Below are 22828 nucleotides of genomic sequence, written 5' to 3'. Positions count from 1 at the left end.
ATATTTGAGGGAACACCTGCTGCCAGCATCAAGTTCCCTTCATCCAGTGCGCTCACAGAGGGAGGGTCTTCTCAGGGTGCCGCCGGCAAAAGATTGCCGGCGGATAACACCCAGGGGAGGGCCTTCTCTGTGGGTGCGCCTGCCCTCTGGAACCAGCTGCCCATGGAGCTCAGGACTGCCCCTGACCTGCGTTCATTCCGCCGGGACCTGAAGACCTGGCTCTTTGAGCTCTCTGGCCCAGGCTGAGAATTTTAACTGGGGTTTTATTTTCAGGGATAATTTAATCTTTTTAATTGTCTTTTAACTTTTGTATTTTGTATTGGTGTGATTTTAAAATGCCCTGTAAACCGCCCTGAGTCCTTCGGGAAAGGGCGGTATATAAATCTAATAAAATTAAAATGATAACTCAGTGGCAAAAGTCCCAGATTTAATTCCTGCCACCCTGAGTCGTAGGCTCATATAGCAGGTTTGTAGGCGTCTTAGCCTAAGACCCTGAAGTCATTGAGAGAAAGAATGCTGAGTTATACTGTGGGATATCCAAATATAAACGGTTAAGTTCTTGGCTCATAACACACCAGGCCTAACTGTGATTGAAATGAAGAAAATGCAGATAATTGATGTGGCAATTTTCAGGGATTGAGGAATAGAAGACAAAGAATTGGAGAAGAAGTATAAGGATCTGAAAATTAAAATCAAAAGATTATAGCATGACCAGCCATTATTAGTTAATTGTCCCCCAATCCTTTTATTACAAAGCACTAATTATTATCTAAACATAATTAGGTATTTATATGCTTTAAGGTGCTAGCCTAGAAAGCAGGAGTTCTAGTCCTGCCTTAAGCACGACAGCCAGCTGACTTTGGCCAGTCACTCTCTACCATCCCAACCCATCTCAAAGGTTGTTGTTGTGGGGAAAATAGGAAAAGAAAGGAGTATTAGGTATGTTCACTGCCTTGAGTTATTTAACAAAATAATAAAGGCGGGATAAAAATCAAATAAACAAATATGAACATACAGTAGAAACACATAAGAACCATCCATGATTGCCGCAGTGGCTATTGGCACACCGCATGCCATACCAGACAACCTTAGACAGCACATAGAAAATCTGTTCATTGACAACAATCCACCTGTCAATTACAAAGAGCTACACCACTTCGACTGTAGTTTGTGTAAAAGCAAAGAGCTAATCATCCTATCTAGAACACCAAAGGTGAAAGTACATTGAAATAAGTAACATGTGGAGACTATCAAACATGCATTTGTGTATTTTAAAGAAAAACAAAGCTGTTCAAGTTTCAACATTATTGTAACCAACCCACTTGAAGCTTTAAGCCAATATTCACATTCTTACCGAAACTGCTTTTCCAACTTCCTGGGCACATTCTGGTTTGCTATTGTAGGATGGATCATGAGGATGAGGGCTGGGTGGCTGGAATGGATTTTGTTTTTTTATAGAAAAAGGGTTAAAGTGTTTGGTGGTTTAACTTAAAAAAAATACATGAAACCACATGGAGTAAGCAAGCTGAAAATGCGCTTTCTGAAGGCAATATATGCCAAATTAATGTTGCTATCAGCAGACTATTTTGGAACATACAGCACTGCTCCATTCAGCAGAAGTTAGTCATTGTAAGGGAATTCAGTTGACAGCTATCATGATTTTAAATACCATGTCATGATCTATTAACCGAACTTTAGATTGCTATGTATTTCAAAACCAAACCTTCCTCCACTGTTTTTTTCATCAGTCAATAACTTTTTCAATTTTGTATCTCAATGCAGTATATCTTTTTCCAATTAAACTGGGCAGATCAATCTTAGGAATAATTTAATTAAGCAATCTTTGAACTATCTAAAAGGGATGTGGTCCTACATTCAACCTGTTTGTCTATAAGAAAAAAGGTCAATTGTATTTTTGTGTTAAGTAAGTTTTGAATAGTTGCAGGAAAGATGGTATTTTCTTATGACTAGAAATTGTAGTCATTGATTGTATGTCAAGATGGAATAAAAACTGTAAAAAAATGGGAAGTCTGTCTTGTAATAATGGAGATGCTACATCCAGAAACTTGCAATTAATCCCTGAGTTTACAAAATAAACACCTCTTCTTAGATAGAGTTGGAAATGACTAGTACGCACGTGCGGGGGAACCTTTACCTTTTTATAATATCAAACTTTGAAACTAGGAACAAAATTCAGCTTGATGGGAAATCCACTGACTGGAATGTAGCCCCAATCATCCTACTCAGAGTAAACATGTCCCACAAAGCAAGAAAAGTACTTATACCATTTTAAGAGACATTTAGCACATATTACACAACTATACAATAGCAAATAATGTCATTTGAAAGAGTGCAAAATGATTAGATAAGAATAATCTTCAGTTTCAGGTTTGATAGCTCCCTTTGTCATTTTAAGGTTTACAGAAATATGATTTTGCTTGAAAATGGAAAGATGGGAGGAACGGAAAACTATATGAGCACAAATTCAGTATGGCTGATTTAATGGAAATATATCTGTCTGAGTCAATGCTGGTCTATAAACTTAATAAAGGTTTGATTTCATTTAAATAGTGTGAGCCAAATTCTAAGTCGTGTGGAAAAAGATTCTAAGTTGTGTTTTGCTGTTAAAAAATAATCCACTAACCAAAATTGCAGAAAATGGGAAGTTAAAATAGATCAAGACAGCGAGTAGTGGCAGGGAAGACTCACTCTTTCCTCCATTTATTTCTTCAATATAAACTACTTGTCTCCCCATGTTGCTAGTAAATTATGGCAAGGGCAAAACACAGATTCTAGGGTATTTGTAAGAGGATAAGGAGGGCAAAGGACAACACATCTGTCGTGACATCATCATGCAAATGATCTGACTTCTGTATTTGCTTCAAACATTGAGATCCAAGAACACAACTGTTCCTTATGTGTGACAAAGTCATGATGCACATGCTATATGCAAAACCTATGGGCTCCACTTTCAGAATGATGTAGGCAAGCTGGAATGTGTTTAAAGAAAGGACTGCATTTTCTTGCCTCTGTGTCTAATAGCAGCTCCAGGAAAGCTATCACCTCTTTCTTATGCTTAGATCAGTGGTGGTTAAACTGGGGATAATTATCCAAACTGATAATTTGGCATATCTTGGGAGCAATGGAACAATTCATAATTACTTGTTTGTGAGTTGAAGATCTGGATTGAGACAACTACTACTGAGATGCTTGTGTAAAACAATAGAGCCTTTTTTTGTGGGAGTAATGACTCTAACTGGTGCAGAATGCAGCTGCATGGATAGTAAATGCTGCCAGATATATGGCACACATAACACTACTTCTATGTGAGCTGCACTGGTTACTGGTGTGTTTCCAGGTGAAATTCAAGGCATTGGTGGATTGCCTTTAAAGCCTTACATGGCTTGGGACCAGAGTATCTGAGGGAAATTTTTTTTTAAAGAGTCTCTACCTGTCTAACCAGGTCCAGCGGAATAAGCATGCTGTAGATCCCCTCAGTCAAAGCATGACAGCTGGCAGGACCAGAACATGAGCTTTTTCTGCAGTGGCCCTTGCTCTATGGAACATTTTTCTTTCAGAGATCAGAATGACCCCAAACCCTGTTAGCTTTTCATAAGACCTGTTGCTAACTAGTCAAGTATCTTGCTCCTATGTATATTTCACTTTGACGTGTTTAGTGATTTTATTGGTTTGACTGTTTTTATTGTTTTTATTGTTTGTAAACTGCCCAGATTCATTGACTGAGATCAGTGGCCATAGAAATAAATTGATTGATTGAATGAATGAATGAATGAATGAATGAATGAATGAATGAATGAATGAATGAATGAATGAATGAGATTAGTCAAGACTGGGAAAAGGTGTAATTCCTCAAGCAGTTCAAGAACCGCTAGTTTGAACTATCAGTACAGAGTAGTCTGCAGTACAAATTGGACCTAAGGAATGAGTCAGCTTGCAAGTTAGGAAAGTCTATGTCTTTTTTCTTCTTCTGCTGCTGAACAGAGCTTTGACCAAACTGTTAAACATAAGTGTTCCAGGTGTGGTCTACTTTTGTTTAAAAAGACAAAAAAACCCTAAAAGCAATGAGCGGACACAATGGGGATGCAGAATGATGTGTAGATGCCAGCTTTTTTCAAGCTATGATTGCAGCTACAAGCGTTTCTACCCAATTCAGTTCTTCTGAAACCACTGCTATTGAGCTGGAAAGCAATTAAGTTAAGGTGGGAGGATTAAGGATCTTGGGTCAGATGTTCAAAAAGTTAGGCCAGCAAAAAATTGTATTGGGACCTTTCCAGAAGACAAAGCTCAGTCTCATCTAAGATCACTAGTAAGAAGTGTAGCTGTGAGGAAGCAAAAGATACCTTACTTCACAGAAGATACTTTTTAAAAAAGGTATCTAGAAGGCATGCACTTCTATATTAATAAAGCCTTCCAAACTAAGAACTCAATTAAAAAAACCATTTTTATAATAGACAATTACTTTAAAAAGGAAATAAAAACATGCTTTATGTTTATCACTTCTTAAAAAGGATAAACACATGGAATTCTGTATTTCTGTATTGTGTAAGGGATTACAGAAACTTTTTTTTTAAAAAAGGAGAAACTTTCAATCAGGAATCATAAAATAATAGGTAAGGTATGCTGGTCATTAATAATGAGACAGCTTTTATGTGATTCAGTCCACAATTCCACCAATACAGCATTTTCCCCAAAGCAAGAAGAACATGCCAGCTAGAAGAACCCACATTCTCCAGTAACATAAACATGCTGGGGAAATGCTTTTTTTTGGGGGGGGGGACATCAGTTGGACTTCATGAATCCAGCTCATAAGCCATGAACTAGAAGTTCATTCACTCTTCAGAAAATTATCATCTGGAAAGGCCCTTAGGACTCATAATTTCTGGGTCTTCGTTCTGTTTGTGAAGATCTATTGAGCACTAGTCAACAATTACCCCCATTTTTTTTCTTAGATTTTTCACCAGATAAATATGAAGAAGTCTTCTAAACCAGGAATCAATATAAAACAAAGCTAAATTTGTATCTGAGCCCAACATTCTTTATTGCAAACATAAAGTCTAATAGCCGAGGTAAGTTTCTTTCTAGCATATATGAGACCATAAAAGACAGCAACAATAATTTAAGAGCAGCCCTTCTTTCCTATTTCTATTTTCCTCTGGTTGTGATTACCTTCAGTTGATTTCCTCAATTGCAAAAACTGATTTTCCAATTTTAAATCTTCATATGGTATTTTAAACTGTTTGTATATTGTTCAGTGCAGTAATTATTTCATATGGGAAGATTTTGTGAGAAAAAAATACTGCAAGAAAAAGATTTGTCTGCAAATTTGAGAAGGAAACTGGATTCAAGTAAAATCAGAATATATTGAAAATTATAGTTTTCAATATATTTCTAATTTAGGATATAGAATATTCTATATCAGGCATGTCAAACTCATGATGTCACATGACATTGAGCAATGTATTGGGACTTTTTCCCCATTGCTGGCAATGGAGTGGGTGCAGTTTCGGAATGATGCATCCCGCCCGTGGGCCGGCAGTTTGACATGCCTGTTCTATACCAACTATAGAATATACTTAATATATTCAAAGTATTAAAATAGAAATAGGGAAGAAGATTCAAGAATACTGAAGGCATATTTTCTATTGAATATACCTAATTCAAAATAAAGGCTAATTTCAAAAAGAAATATCTTTAAAACTTACAGTTCCATCTCGGTCTGGTGATCCTCTGTAATAAAATGAAAATACATTCCATTACTATAAGGAATCCAAAGATCTACATTAATTTAATTATCACCACTGCTCAATAAAACAGCTGCACTGAAAATGATCATACTTTTTAAAAATACACTTTTAAAAATGTTCCCATTTTCTTTGCCTATTACTAGGTCCCATATGTAAGGGACGCGGTGGCTCAGTGGGTTAGGACGCTGAGCTTGTCGATCAGAAGGTCGGCAGTTTGGCGGGTCGAATCCCGAGTGCCGCGTAACAGAGTGAGCGCCTGTTACTCGTCCCAGCTTCTGCCAACCTAGCAGTTCGAAAGCACGTAAAAATGCAAGTAGAAAAATAGGGACCACTACGGTGGGAAGGTAACAGCGTTCCGTGCGCCTTTGGCGTCTAGTCATGCCGGCCACATGACCACGGAGATGTCCTCGGACAAGCGCTGGCTCTTCGGCTTTGAAACGGAGATGAGCACCGGCCCCTAGAGTTGGAAACGACTAGCACGCATGTGCAGGGGAACCTTTACCTTTACCTTTTAGGTCCCATATACTTTGTAAATGAAGATAAGGTGTAATACAAACAAAAGTCAGGCAGAGCTTAGGGATACCAAATTTGATATGTTACTTTGAATCTTCTCACTTAAAATAACATATGATTATGACCTCAAATACCTTTCAGTTTGTACAGATTGAAATGGATTTTTTGCATAATTTAGCTCTCTCTCTTAAACCACATTTTCTAGTGGTTGATGCAGATTTCTTCCTTCCTTCCAATGGCATAAGCAATAACATAACCTTATAATAGGCCTTATACATGCAACAGAACGAATTCAAGAACGAATTTCAAAAAAATTGTTAAATTAATCTGATGGAATGAGCTGCAGCTCATGAAGGCTGACATCATTAATAACATTTGTTATCAGAAATTTTGGGGGGGGTTTCAGTAGTTTTTAAAACTCTTACATCTTTGTGGATAGAGAATTTGGGATCTGAATTCAATGAGCATGTTTAAATTCATTTAGATAATTTCAGCTGAGAGCCCTAGGCTACAATCTGCATTAGTGATGCAGATAGTCTGCCTCAACTGTTTTATGGGCCTCCTTAATCTGGTGCTAAGAAACAGCCTGTGCGCTAACACCAATTGGACATTTGATTTCTTAGTTGATTTGCCTCCACTATTTTCCTTTTTTAGTCCACATCCATACATATGCAAACATACAAACACATGCATGTTTTCTATCTTTAACCTGCTGCCTCATATGTTCAATAGGCTGAAAAGTCCAGGAGTTTCAATGCACTGAATGGGGCTCCCCTTTGTCACTTTAAGTGGATCTTATGAATAGCTGCAAAGCATCTTCCTCTAGCATGTTACTAAGGAATTTAGTCAAACCAAGTCTGTAGTAAAGTTTTAGCTCTTATGTGAAACTTGGCCTCACATTTTGGGCAGGACAAAACTTTCCAGAACCATTGAAAACAATACTGTAGGTCAGGGGTGTCAAACTGCCAGCCCGCAGGCTGCGTGCATCATAGCGAAACCGTGCTCACCCCATGGCCAGAAATGGCAAAAAAAGTCGTGATACTTCACGACACGTCACGTGACGTTGTGAGTTTGACACCCCTGCTGTAGATAATCAGCATGGAGAATCCTAAAGGGATTATTCCAGTTTTTAGTTTATTCCAGCTTTAACCTATGCATATACTTAACAAAGCAGAATAGGGATGAAAAATGGGACAATGGATGATATTTCTTCTATTCTGCACATTTAAACTATTTGGTGAGAGGAGGTGATGCATCCAACAGATTTGATAAACTACTCCATAATTTTAATCTATAGAAATTACTTTATTTTATATATTATTCCAAAACATCATTTAAATCTTGTTAAATAAACATAATTAAAGGCACTTGATCAGCAGTAATCAAGTACTCTAAAAGCTTGGTGCAGAATGATGAAAAGCATTTCCACACATGTCAAAATGCAAACGTTCTTGTGAATCTCCTTGACTTCTTCACTTTCCTATTTTTTTAGTTTTTCTGATATTTGCTATGAAAACTTTCAAGGAAATAAGGTGGGGAAAAATGTCTTCGAGAAACAGAAAGCTGCAATTTTTTTCCTCACACATCATCCAGGAACTGCTAAGTACTGCACCATGGGAAACAGTTTCATTTCAAAAACTCTTCTAAACCAACAATAGGATCCTGTGATATAACTGAAAAAGCAAGACAATTCTTCATGGACATCTAACATCAGCTTTCTTTTTTGAGAATTTGGCTTCTACTTGCAGTAAGTCTCTATACTGACAGAGTTGAAAGAATTCAATCAAACTTTCAACCTTCACCCCTTTGGCAGTTTAGATAAAATATAGTGCAATGCTCTCTACATGGGGCAGCCCTTGAAGACCACCCGGAGGCTCCAGCTGGTGCAGAATGCGGCCGCGCGGGTAGTGATGGGAGCATCCCGATACTCCCATATTACACCCCTCCTGCATGAGCTGCATTGGTTACCGGTTGTCTTCCGGGTGAGATTTAAGGTGCTGGTACTTACCTTTAAAGCCCTACATGGCCTAGGCCCGGGATATTTGCAGGACCGTCTGCTGCCGGGAACGACTTCCCATCGCCCACTGCGCTCACACAGAGAGGGCCTCCTCAGGGTGCCATCGGCTAGACAATGTCGGCTGGCGACCCCCAGGGGGAGGGCCTTCTCTGTGGGAGCACCAGCCCTGTGGAATCAACTCCCCCTTGAGCTCTGGATGGCCCCAGATCTCTGGTCCTTTCGCCGCGGCCTTAAAACTTTCCTTTTTCATCAGGCTGACCTGGACTGATGACAGGGTTTTTTAAAATGTTTTTTAATTTTTAATTGTTTACTTTAACTTATTTATTGGGGCTGTTTATTCAATTTCTTTTAACTTTTGTATTGTTGTTTTTATTGTTGTTAGCCGCCCTGAGTCCTTCGGGAGATAGGGCGGCATATAAGTCCCAAAAATAAATAAATAAATAAATAGTGATACTATCAGGGAATCAGCTTTTGAGAAATGAGTAACTGTTTGTGTAAAACAGCCTCATTCACGAAACAGTTCTAGTTATGTATTTGTGTGTTTGTTTACAATTCATATTGATAGGGGCCACCCAACCAACTAAAAATTACTTTGAATGACAATTAAAAATAAATTCAAAATCACAAAAACGGAAATATGGTATATCCTAGATAAACAGATGAGAACAACACCAACTAAAATAATTCATGGTATATAAAATTGCCATCAAGGGACATACTCCCAACTCAGGACCTTGAATCAGTTCAAATTGAAGTTAAGTCACCAAGCTAGAAAGCAGGAGACTATAAGTTCAAATCCTGTCTTCGCCATGAAGCCCACCTGGGGAATTTTAGGCCAGTCACTCTTTCTCAGCCAAACCCACCTCACAGGACTGTTGTTGTGTGGAAAATAGGAGTGAGGAAGATGTTGTGGATATGTTCGCTGCCTTGAATTTTATGTATTTATTTTTATTTACTTGTATGCTCAGGAGGCCAGGAATCATGAGAGGGAAGGCATACCACCTAGATCCCATTAGAGGGCACTGTTCTAAGGATAGGACTGGATTTAATCTAACTCTCTCTGTTAATCTTCAGAGTGTTAATTCACAGTACATACTTACGTGGAATCGGTATCCTTTTCTTTCTTCCGTATTCCAAAGGCTTTCCTTGTACGTTTTTTCAATCCTGTGGAGATAGGAGAAAAAATAATGGACTATATCAGCCAGGTTTAAACTTGGCTAAGTAATACAGTAGATGGCTTAGCAGGCAGTCCAATACTTGGAAGTTAAGTCTCACTGAAGCATATAGAGAGCTGTGTTTTAAAAATAAACACTATTGCCATGTAATGAATAGAGGGCTTTATATTACACTGCACAATTAAAGCACAGAATGTAAAGGACTTTTTTTCCACACAAAAGGAATTTTGGTATGATTTACTATTGAGTTTTACTGGCTTAATAGACAATTGCAAGTGAAGAATGGTTCCATCCAGGACTCAGTTATAAATGATAAACTCCCTCAGCAGAGTAAATAAAACTAAATATTTTAAGAAATAGATATATTTTTGATATGTTTTTACAAGCTGTTTAGAAAATGCTGTTTTGGTTTTCCTGTCATAATTTTCTATATTAAGAAATTCACACACATATACAAACACACACATTATAAAAGCAAACAGTTTTGATTAATTGACATTATTTATATTTGTTAAGGGACGCGGTGGCTCAGTGGGTTAGGACGCTGAGCTTGTTGATCAGAAGGTTGGCAGTTTGGCGGGTCGAATCCCGAGTGCCGCGTAACAGAGTGAGCGCCTGTTACTCATACCAGCTTCTGCCAACCTAGCAGTTCAAAAGCACGTAAAAATGCAAGTAGAAAAATAGGGACCACTATGGTGGGAAGGTAACAGCGTTCCGTGCGCTTTTGGCGTCTAGTCATGCCAGCCACATGACCACGGAGATGTCCTCGGACAAGCACTGGCTCTTCGGGTTTGAAACGGAGATGAGCACCGGCCCCTAGAGTTGGAAACGACTAGCACGCATGTGCGGGGGAACCTTTACCTTTACCTTATATTTGTTAACGGCAAAAGAGAACAATATCCAAAACTTCTCCTAAGAGGAGAAGAGCCCATATGGTTTAGTGGTAAAGGTGCTGGCCTTGAAACTAGGAGACTGTGAGTTCTACTCCTGCCTTAGGCATGAAAGTCAGCTAGGTGACTTTGGACCAATCACTCTCTCAGCCCAATCCATTTCACAGGGTTGTTGTGTTGTTGCGAAAATAGGGAGAGGAAGGTATGTTGGCCATCTGTAGTTATTCAGTAATTAAATTATGTTTCCTCTCTTTGAAAAAAGATAAGCAAATGAAAAAGTTCATTTTATCAAACTGAGAATAATAATAATAAAAAACCTAAATACAAAAGGCAAGGTCATTACAGCACTCTTCTAGAGCTAAAAAGTTGTTTCATGGACTTCTACTTTGGTAGATTTTTTTTTTTAAAAAAACCCTGCCTGCAGCAGGTTGTTATTTAGTCCTTTTCCTATAAATCTATTTAGTATCTTAACTAATAAACTGCAGGGGATATGCAGTTGTTATTTTTGTTTTAAACTTATCAATTGTTGTAGATTTATCACCCGGGTAACAATTGTATTAACATAATAACAGAGGAGTAAATGTTGTATTCTATGATATATTCTGATACTTGTAGGATTACTATTGTATTTACTTGCTTCACTTTGCTTTTGTTCTTATAAATTTCTGCTGATCATTGACCAAATAAATATTATTGATTGCCACTATCAGTTCTGCCTTTGTTGCAATACAATGCTGGGAAAAGAAGCATTGCACCTGTCCCCACCTAGCTTAGGGGTGCAGGTGATTCTGTACACTTTTCCCTGTGGTACAATCCATCTCCTTTTCCAATCCTTGGAGGAAGATGACAACCTCACCAAAGCCTCCTTAAGCACGTTTACATGCACATTTGTGTAAGCCAGAAGAGAAACAGCTTTTCTTAGCTTTGCAGAGGTTGCTCACAACTTGTTGCTACAGTGATACCCACCCATTTAACCTCCAGAGGCCAAACTAATGATTGTCTTGCTACACAAACACACCCTCATTTCCTGAAAGTATCTTTAGAGAGTAGAGTCTGCACAACTGTGTTAGCTTGCTGGGGCAACGGGGTCATCAGAAGGACAGATGCTTAAGGACTGAGAGGGGAAGCAGAGAAGAAAAATCTGATATTCTAGGCATTGTGTAACCAGACCAGGCTACTGCAAAGGTAAAATTGAAACACACATTTTGACCAGGAGTCAATTCTAAATCTGCATTTGCTATTCATGGCAGCCAGGAACAGCAGTTCTGAGTCTTTATACTTTATATAATAAAGGTATTTACAAACACACTTGCCATTATTTAGGGGGAATAACAACAACAATAATAATTGCATCTTAAATATAAGGAAGCCTCATGTTCCATATGATATACTTTAATTGCAGTTGCATGACAAATTCCTATTAGAAACCCAATATATAATAATGGTTTCTTTCTTTTACTAAGCATATTTAAGTGACAATTCTAAGGTTGCAATAAGACAGATAGCCCAGGGAGCAAATGAATAAGAAGCCCGAGATGAAAATAGAGATCTAAATCTGAATATTCTAAAATCAAATGGTATTGTCTAAAAGCATATTGAAATTCTTGTACTTCTCTGTTTTATGCAGAAGTAATTGATGTGGGAATAGGCAGAAATACATGCTTTCTACACAGCAGGTTAACATCCACATTTAAAACTAAACAATTTCCCTGTCAGATCGGCTGGTGGAGAAATTTGCTGCATGGTACAAAGTGGAATTTTAGAAGAATCTTTCCACCAACCTAATCAAGAGCTGCACTTTGTTACATAATCTTAACAGAAAGCATTAATAATATGAATTTATACACATTTTCATGTCTTGTACATTTTGAAAGATTAAATTGGAGTATGGAGACTACGCACTGTATAATTCATTAGCTTTCACAGGAATCAAAATCACTGACTTTCAGTCTTTGTCTCCACTGTACAAGGTGACAAAATATATTGGATGCTTTTTTTTGATCTTTGAAAATATTACTGTACCTGCTGATCATTCAGTTTAGTTATTTGAAAAAGATTAAAAAAAATAGTGCAATCATTTCTGATTCTAAAGAGCACTCTAAGATTATGTGCCTACACAAAGTAATTCTATTTGCGCCATTCTGTGTATCAAAATAATAATGGAAAAAATATTGTAACCCCAGCATAAAGTGCTTTGATCTTGAAAGCACACCGATTATAGTTATTATCTTTGAATATTCATAGTTAACTATAAGCAGGAAACAGAAATTAATTACACTAATTCTGGAGCTTTGAACACACATGTTCTTTCTTTTCTCCTTCATTTTTATCCACAGTGCAACTTCATTCTTCCTTAGCTTGTGTGACAAGCAACATGTTACTATTATCATTGTTCCCTAGTTCAGGTATAATATTAACCTTTGCGGCAAACTAGAAAGGAGAGGATGGAGTGTATATGTATGAGGCCCATTTCATTATTATTAATTAAATATATTTCATTTTTTGTACAAGGCACTACACCAGCTCGAATTGCATACAGCAATATAATCCAGGTATTTAAAGCATTCCTAGTATTTTCAGAGCTTGAATGATACAGAAATATTTTGATGTAAATTTAGTGTGCAGTCAAATAATGCTTTGTATTTTCCTGACTTCTTTGATGTATTTCATTATTGGGGGAAAAAGAAAAGGAGACAATTATCTTCAGAGACACAAGAACAATTTGATTGGTTGGCATGGCAATTTGATACGCTCATTAATATTTTACTGAACTCATTTACAAGAAAGAATTGCTGATGTCACATGGAGGGGACTAATGCTAAAATGCTTAGAAATGCTGGCATGAGACAATAGCCTTTTTAGTACAAACTGAAAATACATAACTCTGAATTTAAGTTAGAATATTAGAAAGTATAGATGACTAGATGGCTAATAGTTTAAATATCAAGATCCAGAGTCATACAGAATTGTAAGTAAACATAATGAAAGCCAGTTTGGTGTAGTTAAGGCACCAGACTAGAAACCTGGAGACAGGACCATAGGCACAAAGCCACCTGAATAACCTTGGGCCAGTCAGTCTCTCTCAACCCTAGAGAGCAGACAGTGGCAGACCACTTCCAAAGTCTTCCCAGAACTGCAGGGATTAGTCCAGGCAATCACCAGAAGTCAGTATTAACTTGAAGGTATTAAAACAATAAAAAAAGAATAAAGACACAACATATTTGCAATAGAATATTCAAATTAAACACGTATCACACTCCCTCCAGATTAATCAGATAATTTCTTTGATATCACCAAGTTGTCACCGACACCATCAATAGTGAGATATTATAACCATCTCTGTATTTCCATAAAGGCAGATGGCCGGTTTGCACTGGATTCTCACTTGCTTATAAGAGGAAAACTATTAGATTGAGAATTATTTGAAAGAAAGGTGATAAATTGTTATTTTTAAGTGATCACACAACTATCCCTCAACTACATTTTAGCAGAGAGGAGGAGGAGGAGGAGGAAGAAGAAGAAGAAGAAGAAGAAGAAGAAGAAGAAGAAGAAGAAGAAGAAGAAGAAGAAGAAGAAGAAGAAGAAGAAGAAGAAGAAGAGGAGGAGGAGGAGGAGGAGGAGGAGGAGGAGGAGGAGGAGTAAGAAGAAAGTACAAATGTTTAAACACTCCCTCAAACAGTGATTTGCAACCCACTCTTGATGGACTGTAGCAATATTGCCATATTTTTCTTTAGAGTCAGAAATGGTTATGAGGACAGCTAATTCTAGGCAGTTTGTTTTCTTTTACTATATTAGCAATTTATTAGTTATTCCAGGTTGGAGGTAGAGGAAAACATTTCATGAAATTCAAGTGAAACCATAAAAGTTGTTTGCAGTACGTATATTCAATCTCTGCAGCCCTTTTGCATATTTATATTGTTTCCACCACTACTGTGTAAGAGATGAGATGTGGAAACACTCTCTCCCCTCAGAAAAGTATCCTTCTTTCTTGTGATTCAACTCCAGACATGCAGTTGAATTCTCTGGAAGAGTTGTAACAAACTGTTCAGGGCAATTCAGCATGTAGAAAATGCATGTCTTCATTTTCTACCTTTTCCTCTGCAGATGCTGTACAAATCATTCACTTTTTTTAAAAAAAACACCTGTCTTACCTGCCCCATCAATGAATATATTGCCTTTTTAAGGATTAATTTATCTTTCCTGCAGTGCTTTGTAGATTTTCTTATATAGAGCCTTGGTGGAGCAGTGGGCTAATGCCTCCCTAAGTAACACCAGCTGCCTGCAATTAGTGCAGGTTCGCATCCCACCAGGCTCAAGGTTGACTCAGCCTTCCATCCTTCCGAGGTAGGTAAAATGAGGACCCAGATTGTTGGGGGCAATTAAGCTGACTTTGTAATAATGCCGCTTGGGGGTGTGTGTGAAAGCCCTAATAAGCAGGCATATACATAGAATGAAGGCTACTGCTAAGCTTGTAAGCCACCCTGAGTCTTCGGAGAAGGGCGGGATATAAATGGAATTAAAATAAATAAAAAAATAAATATAGGTATACACAGTCTACTCACCTTAGTTGCAAGGTCTACAATGGATACACCAGTAATCATCTGAGACATTTTTGTCTACAGAATATAGAATTAAGGCTTTTTCTGATCAAGTAAACCAGAGTTTTTATGACTGCTGTTTAAAGACAGTTATACAAGGAAAATAATACTTGACCATAGTTTCATACCACAGTTTTAGGTTTCAGACTGGTATCCTCAGATTCTAGTGTGTTGAGTGTTGTAGACAGTAGAGAAGATGACCTTGATGCAGATATGCAGGATTTGTTGCCAAGGCAGAAGGGACCAAACCATTTTTAAGTCCAGGGTGAAATAACATTTCATTCATTTTGAAATAACATTTCAGGCAGACATCTCCCTAATTTACTGATCTATGAGAGGAGAAAGAGTTGCCGCACAATCAGACTTGCACGATTATTTTACCGTATTATAGACAATCTCAATAAGAGTAGTTTGAGTCTTCCTGCGGAATTGATTTCCTGATCTGGCTTACCTTGTGGAGCTGACAGGTTGCTTGCATTCATATGTCTTTATCAGAGAAATAAAATATACTATAAGCTGCAAAATCTTTAATTCAAACCTTAGCTCAGCTCTGCCTAGTAAAAATATTATATACCAAATTTCATCCATTTGCTTTAAGAAGAAGATGCAGTACCACACAAGCCAAATAAGTATAAACCATGCCAATGTTAAATTAGTTCACATTAACAATTGTTCTTATAAGGGCAGTGGCATTATTCTAGAAATGAAAAAAACAACAACATGCAACATGGTGGCAGAGAACAGAAGTCAAGACAAATCCCAAAGGTGCTTTTGCAAAAGGCAGCTGGACTTTCTTTTATTTTCCCTGAAGACGTTTCATTTCTCATCCAGGAGGCTTCTTCAATTCTGACTGGAGACTACGTCTTGGATGAAAAGCAAAACATCTTCAAGGAAAAACAGTCTAATTGCCTTTTGAGAAAGCATCTTTGAGACAACCATGACCTAGATGATTGAGAATCTCCATAGACATCAAGATGGTCCCCTTAGTGATTTGATTGGCACCTATGTGGACTGCTATGGATTGCTTGACTGGACCTGAATTTGGATCTCCTCAGCTGGAGAAGCTGGTGGATGGGGCTATGTTTGCTACTGAGCTGTGCTGCCACATTTGCTGTATTGTCATGCCTATATGTTAGGTAGAGTGGGGGTTTTGAGGAAGGAATGGGACAGAGGGGCATTGACAGGTCCTGTCCCTGTTGGAGAGTTGGTGACCAAAGAAATGGGGTGCAGGACTGGCTAGAGAAACAGGCTGGCATGGGGACTTCCGGTTTGCCAACAGGTGTAAATGGACGCCTGGAGGACGGCTCCTGTCTTCCACGTCCAGATTCGCATCGCTGGGGGGTCCTAAAAGGACCGAAGAGTCACCCTGGAGGGGTGTCCAGACAGAAGGGGCTTTTGCAGAAACACGGGAGGGCAGCAACCCCCTCGTTAGTACCTGCATTCCCTTTGTACCGGCGGATGAAAGACTGACCATAGGAATATGGCCAGCTCCTAGGCTGCAGACAGCCAAAGTCAAATCTACCATCAGGCAACATTAAAGCAGCGTGGAAGAGACGAGGGTAAGATTCCTCTCTTGTACCTTAATCATCTTCTTTTCACCTAATTAAGCTGCTAAGAACTTTGCCCCCTGTGGAGAGGGAGGGGGAATTTAACCCTCCCTTTGGAAGGCGGCGAACAAACTCAGGGGTGTTTTTTGGAAACAAAAGAATGTTTAAGAAAGAAATAACAAAAGAAAAGAACTCTTAAAGTACTTGGGGGACACTCAGTGGCTAAATTTGAAATTGCAATTCTGACTTTCTCTTTAAAAAAAACCAAGAAAATATTTAAGAAAACAAGATAAAGAGTAACCTTGAACATCAGATGTGAAAGCTTACAATGGAAGAGTTTCAAAAACAAATTCATGCTCTGTGGGAAATATCTTACCAAACGTATCAGCTCCTTTCTACAGCTGGTGATGAAATAAGAGCTTTTGGAAAAGAATTAGGAAGTATCTCGATGAAACAAACTCAGATTCAAACTGTGACTACAACTAATATTTTACTGGGACAGAACTTAACAGAAGAAATTGAACAATTAAATACACCAGCAGAAGAATTAAATAGTCAACAAATACAGGTTTTTGAAGATGGTGATGGAGAAAATAAGGAAGGAAGTTTATTTGGACCAGGACAATTGTACCAAGAGGTGAAAATAATAAGATTTGGTGCTGTTGGCAGATTCTTTAATTCTTCAAAGGTGGAGACTGGGGGTCCACTTCAATATGATATAGTAATACAAGAATGCTTTGATGACCCTGAGGCAAAGAAGCATAAAATGACATGGCAAAGGAAGAAAGCAAGAATAAGATTGAAGAAATATGAACATTTTTAAGAGGCCAAATAGATAATATTAAAATAGACAGGATGGTACTGGGATTACGAGAATGTTTTGATGAGTAGATAAAAATATTGATTAACTAATAAAAATTAATAAAAATAAAAAACAAAATGCAAATTTATGAATATTAACATTGAAATATTGAGTTTTTCTAAATGATATGGGTTAAGATGTATATATGCTAAGAATAATAGAATGTAACTAATATATTTGGATGCAGAGACATGATGTATTGAATGTTAAAATGGAACAAATTTTGGTTAATTTTTAATATGTGGAAACTATAAATGAGAAACAAGAATATTTTATTGTCCTCCTTTTTTCTTTTTCTTTTTTCTTTCTTTTTTCTTTTTCTTTTTTTCTTTTCTTTTTTTTCTCCTTGGGATTTGTATCTTAATGACTACTATTTTAAATATTGTATAATTGATATAGATATGGAAATGAGATAAATGAGAACTGGACTACATTACTAGGTATTGAAGAGAATTGTATAAAGGAAAAAGAGGTTTTTTTAGTAATATGAAATTGAGAAATCTTAAACATTTTAATTTTAATATCAATGTAAAATTAAAGCTAGAAAAAATAGATAAGGTGTTTGGTGTTTTAAAGATGGAATGTTAAAATATGAAATATATTAAAAGATTGATGGATATATATTCAAAAAATAAAATAAAATAAACTATTAAATGATTGATGGATAGCAATAAGAAATATGTTAATTTAGATAAGAGATAGTATATATCGAAGAAAAAAGAGAGAGGAAGTATTGGTTATAACAATGTGGAGATTTGTAATAATATGTATTTGTTTGAAACGGAATTATTGTAACTCGGACACCACGTTGCTTTTTAAAGATATTATTGTAAATATTGGAAAACTAATAAAATATTATATATATAAAAAAAGAAACAGGCTGGCAGCTTTGCTGTACATATGGACTTAGTGCGTTTGCCACATTTATCGCTTACATTAGTCACTCTAGGAAGTCTGGAGGCCAGAGGAACAGCTAGAGCTGTGGTGGTGCAATGGTTAGAATGCAATATTGCAGGCTAATTCTGCCAACAGCCAGAAGTCTGATTCTCACCGATTCTCAATTCTTTTATTGCTATTGCTAGAGATCGGGTTAGAGGAGGAGACTGGAGGATGGACTGTGGTTGCAACCCTGGTTGCTTTGGCGGACCTGCTGCTGTTCATGCCTGTTGTCCTTGTGGACCTGGTGCTGGATGAAGGAATAGCTTGGGCTTCATTTGCAGCTCTGATTGTTATGGGGTCATGTTTTTTGGGTTTGCACCCTTTTTTCTGCCAGTGCCTGTACCCATGTGGACTATATGATTCTGTGCGACCCTTCATCTGAAGAGACTGTCCAGGACTCTAGACTCTAGGGAAATTGGTGACTAGGCAAGGAGGACAAGGCAACTAGACCCTCTTTTCCACAGACTGCATCTTATCTTTCCCTCTGTTGGCTCTAGAGAAGAGCTGAACACACAAGGTGTGACTTTATTTGCTAGCTAGCTACCTTTGATTGAGTGATCTCCTCCTTTGGGTGAGAGCCAGAAGTGAACATTGGTTGGGTAGGGGTAAATTGGAAGGAAACCTTTACCAACTAGTGAGATCAGTAGGAAGGGTGTTCCTCTGATGTGTTCCTGTGATGTGTTTATGTATGTCTATGTGTGTGTGTGTGGATACAGTGGGGGAGATGGACACTGGGCACCCTGATGGCACTGAGAGCCAATAAAGCTGAAGTGTGTCAGGGTGCCTAGCTTCCCTTTCCTGGGATGGATGGGATTGAGCATTATGAGATGATCCCAGCTTTAGAAATTGGGGGGCATGGATTGGAGGATAATGTGGCCTGTAGGTGATATAGGCAGCCCAAAGTATTGTAATGGTGATGGGCATGGGGAGATATGGCAAGAAACAAGGGGTGAGCCATATTTGTGGGATTGAGAATCTCATATTAGTTTCATGTTCCAACTCCTTGATCTCAGTCCCTGTACCCAGTCACCAGGCTTTCAAAGACTCCACAGACTTTCAGATGCTGCTTCTCAATGCCAGATCAGTCTGTAATGAGGCCTCCCTCATCTGTGATTTAATTGTTGATGAGTGGACTGACCTGGCATATACTGTGAAACAGAATCAGTCGATGCACTGCACAGACTTGCTACACAGAAGCTCCCTTTTGCCATCCCAGATGCGGGCACCATTGTGGAAGTGGCCACAATTCTTACAATCTGAGAATTCAAAATTTTAAAAAATGCAAAAATCCTTCCAAAATGACACCCACTTCTGGGATGGCGTGAGACAGTTTCTGTATAGGAAGGTTGTGTGGTGGATTGTCTGGACACTCTTTCAGAAAAGCAATTTTCAGAAGAGGTAAGTGGTGCAAGATGGAAGGAGGCTCAAGAGTGTGGAACCCAATGTGGCAGGAAGCAGACTTAAACCCTGTGGGAACCCAGCCAAGCAGGAAGTAGGCCCAAGATGCAGGATGGGGAAAAGACAGGTGGGTGGGGATGAGTTGCTGCATCTCTGCAGGTGGTCGTAAAGGTGAGCAGATTGTCAAGCAACCAAATTATGAACTTGTGATCACAGGGCATTGCAGTGGCCATAACTTTGGGTACAGATTGTAAGTCCCTTTGTTTAGCATCATCATAACTTCAAATGGCCACTGAAAGAATAGCTGCATGTCAAGGACAATCTGTATGATAAACATATCTTCACCCAATATTTCTTCTCTTCTGTCGTAATAATAATTATAACAACAACTGATATTTATTAACTATTTTTTAGCCTTGTGTGCTACCCAGAGTCACTTATTTGTGAGATGGGCAGCTATATAAATTTGACAAATAAACAAGTCAACAAAGATGAAAGCTTGGCTTTCATTCAAGATGGTCGTCTAGTCACAGAGGCAATGGCTTGTACTAATACATGGAGATGTATTAATAATATTGTACTAAACGGCATTTATTTCTCTTATTTAAAACTTACAACACAACTAATGGATGATTAGTGTTTTGTTATTGGAGGAAATCTATTTTTAAATGTTTACATAACTCCCAAGAAAGCTCTGGCACAAAGGTGACAGCCACAAACTATGAGAGAGATATAAAATCTGTCCACATAGAGAAGAAAAAGATAAAAACAAATTAAAATTATCATTAATTTTGTAACTACCAAACTGGAGGTGGCTGAGAACAGACTATCTCAGCTGCAAAAATCACAAGAAACCTGTTAAAACAGCTATAAGTGATTTAATGAAGTCTAATAATAGTTTTTAGGACATATCAAGTACTTAGAATGTCTTGGATCCAATATATGCATGGCAGGAATTCCCAAAGAAGAGAAGAGTTATTTTATATACAACTGTGTGAAGTATTCATTTTGTCAGATTATTAAACATTGGGCAGGGCCCTTCTGTTTCAGCTTTTCTTTTTCTTTAATGGCTGAAATATCTTGACTGTTGTGAAGTTTCTCGGTTTGCTGTGAAAGATTCGACCTCAGAGTCAATCTATTGGTAATTTGAACAAGGAAAGAATAAGTCTCACATTCTCTTTTTCCCAGATTTAGAACATGTGCATATGCTCAATTGCTCAGTATTATAATGTGACTATTTTGCACATTGCAGTGCTAATATGCACTGTGCTTAAAGTGAATTAGCTATTGAATCATTGAACCACAGAGTTGAAAAATATCATTTAGGTCATTGAATCTGCCTTGAAAGAGTGTAGCTGAACATAATATCTTTCTCATGAGATGAGCATGACGCTGAATTTATTAACTCATAAACTGAACAACTGAACTTTAGTACCAATGGGAAACTGTAACCATTCTAGACCAAGGCAAGTCCAATAATGCTACACAATTCCTGGAAGCCTGGCACGCTGACAGGTTGGCCATCAACAGGCACATACAGATAAACAACATCTATATATCATTTAAAAGAGATAGTCAACAAGCCAAAAAGGGAACAAAAAGAGCAGAATACCTCCTTAGCAGCAATTAATACCAAGCAGAGATTAACGCCAAGGTTAAAATTAGACTAACAATCCTGAAGCAAACAATATGCTTATCAAGGAACTGTCAAACAAGCTAACAGTAAACAGCCCAACCAAAGAACCACCAAGACATTTCCACAAATACTGGCAGGGCAAGCCAGAGTATAAAATGAGAGAAAAACCCTACTCCCTACTAGCACTGATAAAGTTACATGGTTTGGGTAAAGAAATGTCTGCTAGAAAACAACCAAGCTCAGAGACCATCAAAGACCCCCTCATGTCAAGCCTGAACTACAAATATTCTTCTCTATTGGCATGAGGGACTGTGAGCAAGGCCTCCCAGTCCAGGAAAGGATGCAATTGGTGCACTAAACAAATCTGTTGTAAAGCATACTGATAGATAACCTCCCCTAGCAGTTTCACCCCGAACCAACCCAGCGATGCGCTCGCTGTGATGTCCCGTTGCCTGGAAGCGGTCCGGGTCTGGATGGGGAGAAACAGGCTTCGTTTCAATCCTGCCAAGACTGAGTGGCTGTGCATACCAGCATCTCGGGTCAACCAGACTATTCCATCTCTAACGATGGGGGGTGAGGTGTTACCCCCCGTTGATAGGGCTCGCAACTTGGGCGTCCTCCTGGATTCACGGCTCAATTTTGAAGATCACATAGGAGCCGTGACCAGGGGGGCTTTTGCCCAGGTTCGCCTGGTGCGCCAGTTGCGACCCTACCTGGACCGAGATGCCCTACGCACAGTCACTCATGCACTCGTGACCTCCCGTTTAGACTACTGCAATGCTCTCTACATGGGGCTGCCTTTGAGGACCACCCGGAGGCTTCAGCTGGTGCAGAATGCGGCCGCGCGAGTTGTGATGGGGGTTTCCCGATACTCCCATGTAACACCTCTACTCCGCGAGCTGCATTGGCTTCCGGTTGCCCTTCGGGTGAGATTCAAGGTGCTGGTGATGACCTATAAAGCCCTAAATGGCGAGGGTCCGGGATATCTGAGGGAACACCTGCTGCCAGCATCAAGCTCCCTTCGTCCAGTGTGCTCCCACAGGGAGGGTCTTCTCAGGGTGCCGCCAGTTAAAGATTGCTGGCGGATAACACCCAGGGGTAGGGCCTTCTCAGTGGGTGCGCCTGCCCTTTGGAACCAGCTGCCCGCGGAGCTTAGGACTGCCCCCAACCTCTGTTCATTCCGCCGGGACCTGAAGACCTGGCTCTTCGAGCTCTCTGGCCCAGACTGAGAATTTTTAACTTTAACTGGGGGTTTTATTTTTCTCTCAGGGATTGATTTAATCTTTTTAAATTGTTTTTAACTTTTGTATTGATTTTTCTTTTAAATATCCTGTAAACTGCCCTGAGTCCTTCGGGAAAGGGCGGTATATAAATCCAAATATTAAAATAAATAAATAAATAAATTTAAAAAGGAGTGGTGAAAGGCCCATGCCCTGGGGTACCCCTCATTGCGGGGGGCTAACCCTTCTACCAACCCTGATTGGAACT

General features: G+C 38.7%; 1 protein-coding gene across 1 annotated transcript in view; it reads right to left on the bottom strand.

Annotated features, from left to right (window-relative positions):
* Positions 1-22828, bottom strand: part of SGIP1 (SH3GL interacting endocytic adaptor 1) — a gene marked incomplete at both ends in the record, with an annotated part of 128204 nt that overhangs the window by 66560 nt on the left and 38816 nt on the right. Inside the window, 3 exons of the mRNA XM_081325489.1 lie at positions 1355-1432; positions 5724-5748; positions 9396-9459. Coding sequence (XP_081181615.1) covers positions 1355-1432; positions 5724-5748; positions 9396-9459 — 167 coding nt within the window. The remainder of the gene's footprint in view (positions 1-1354; positions 1433-5723; positions 5749-9395; positions 9460-22828) is intronic.

This window comes from Vipera berus (assembly GCF_964194415.1).
Source record: "Vipera berus genome assembly, chromosome: 3".
Classification (NCBI taxonomy): domain Eukaryota; kingdom Metazoa; phylum Chordata; class Lepidosauria; order Squamata; family Viperidae; genus Vipera; species Vipera berus.
This window is presented reverse-complemented; position numbering and strand designations above follow the sequence as displayed.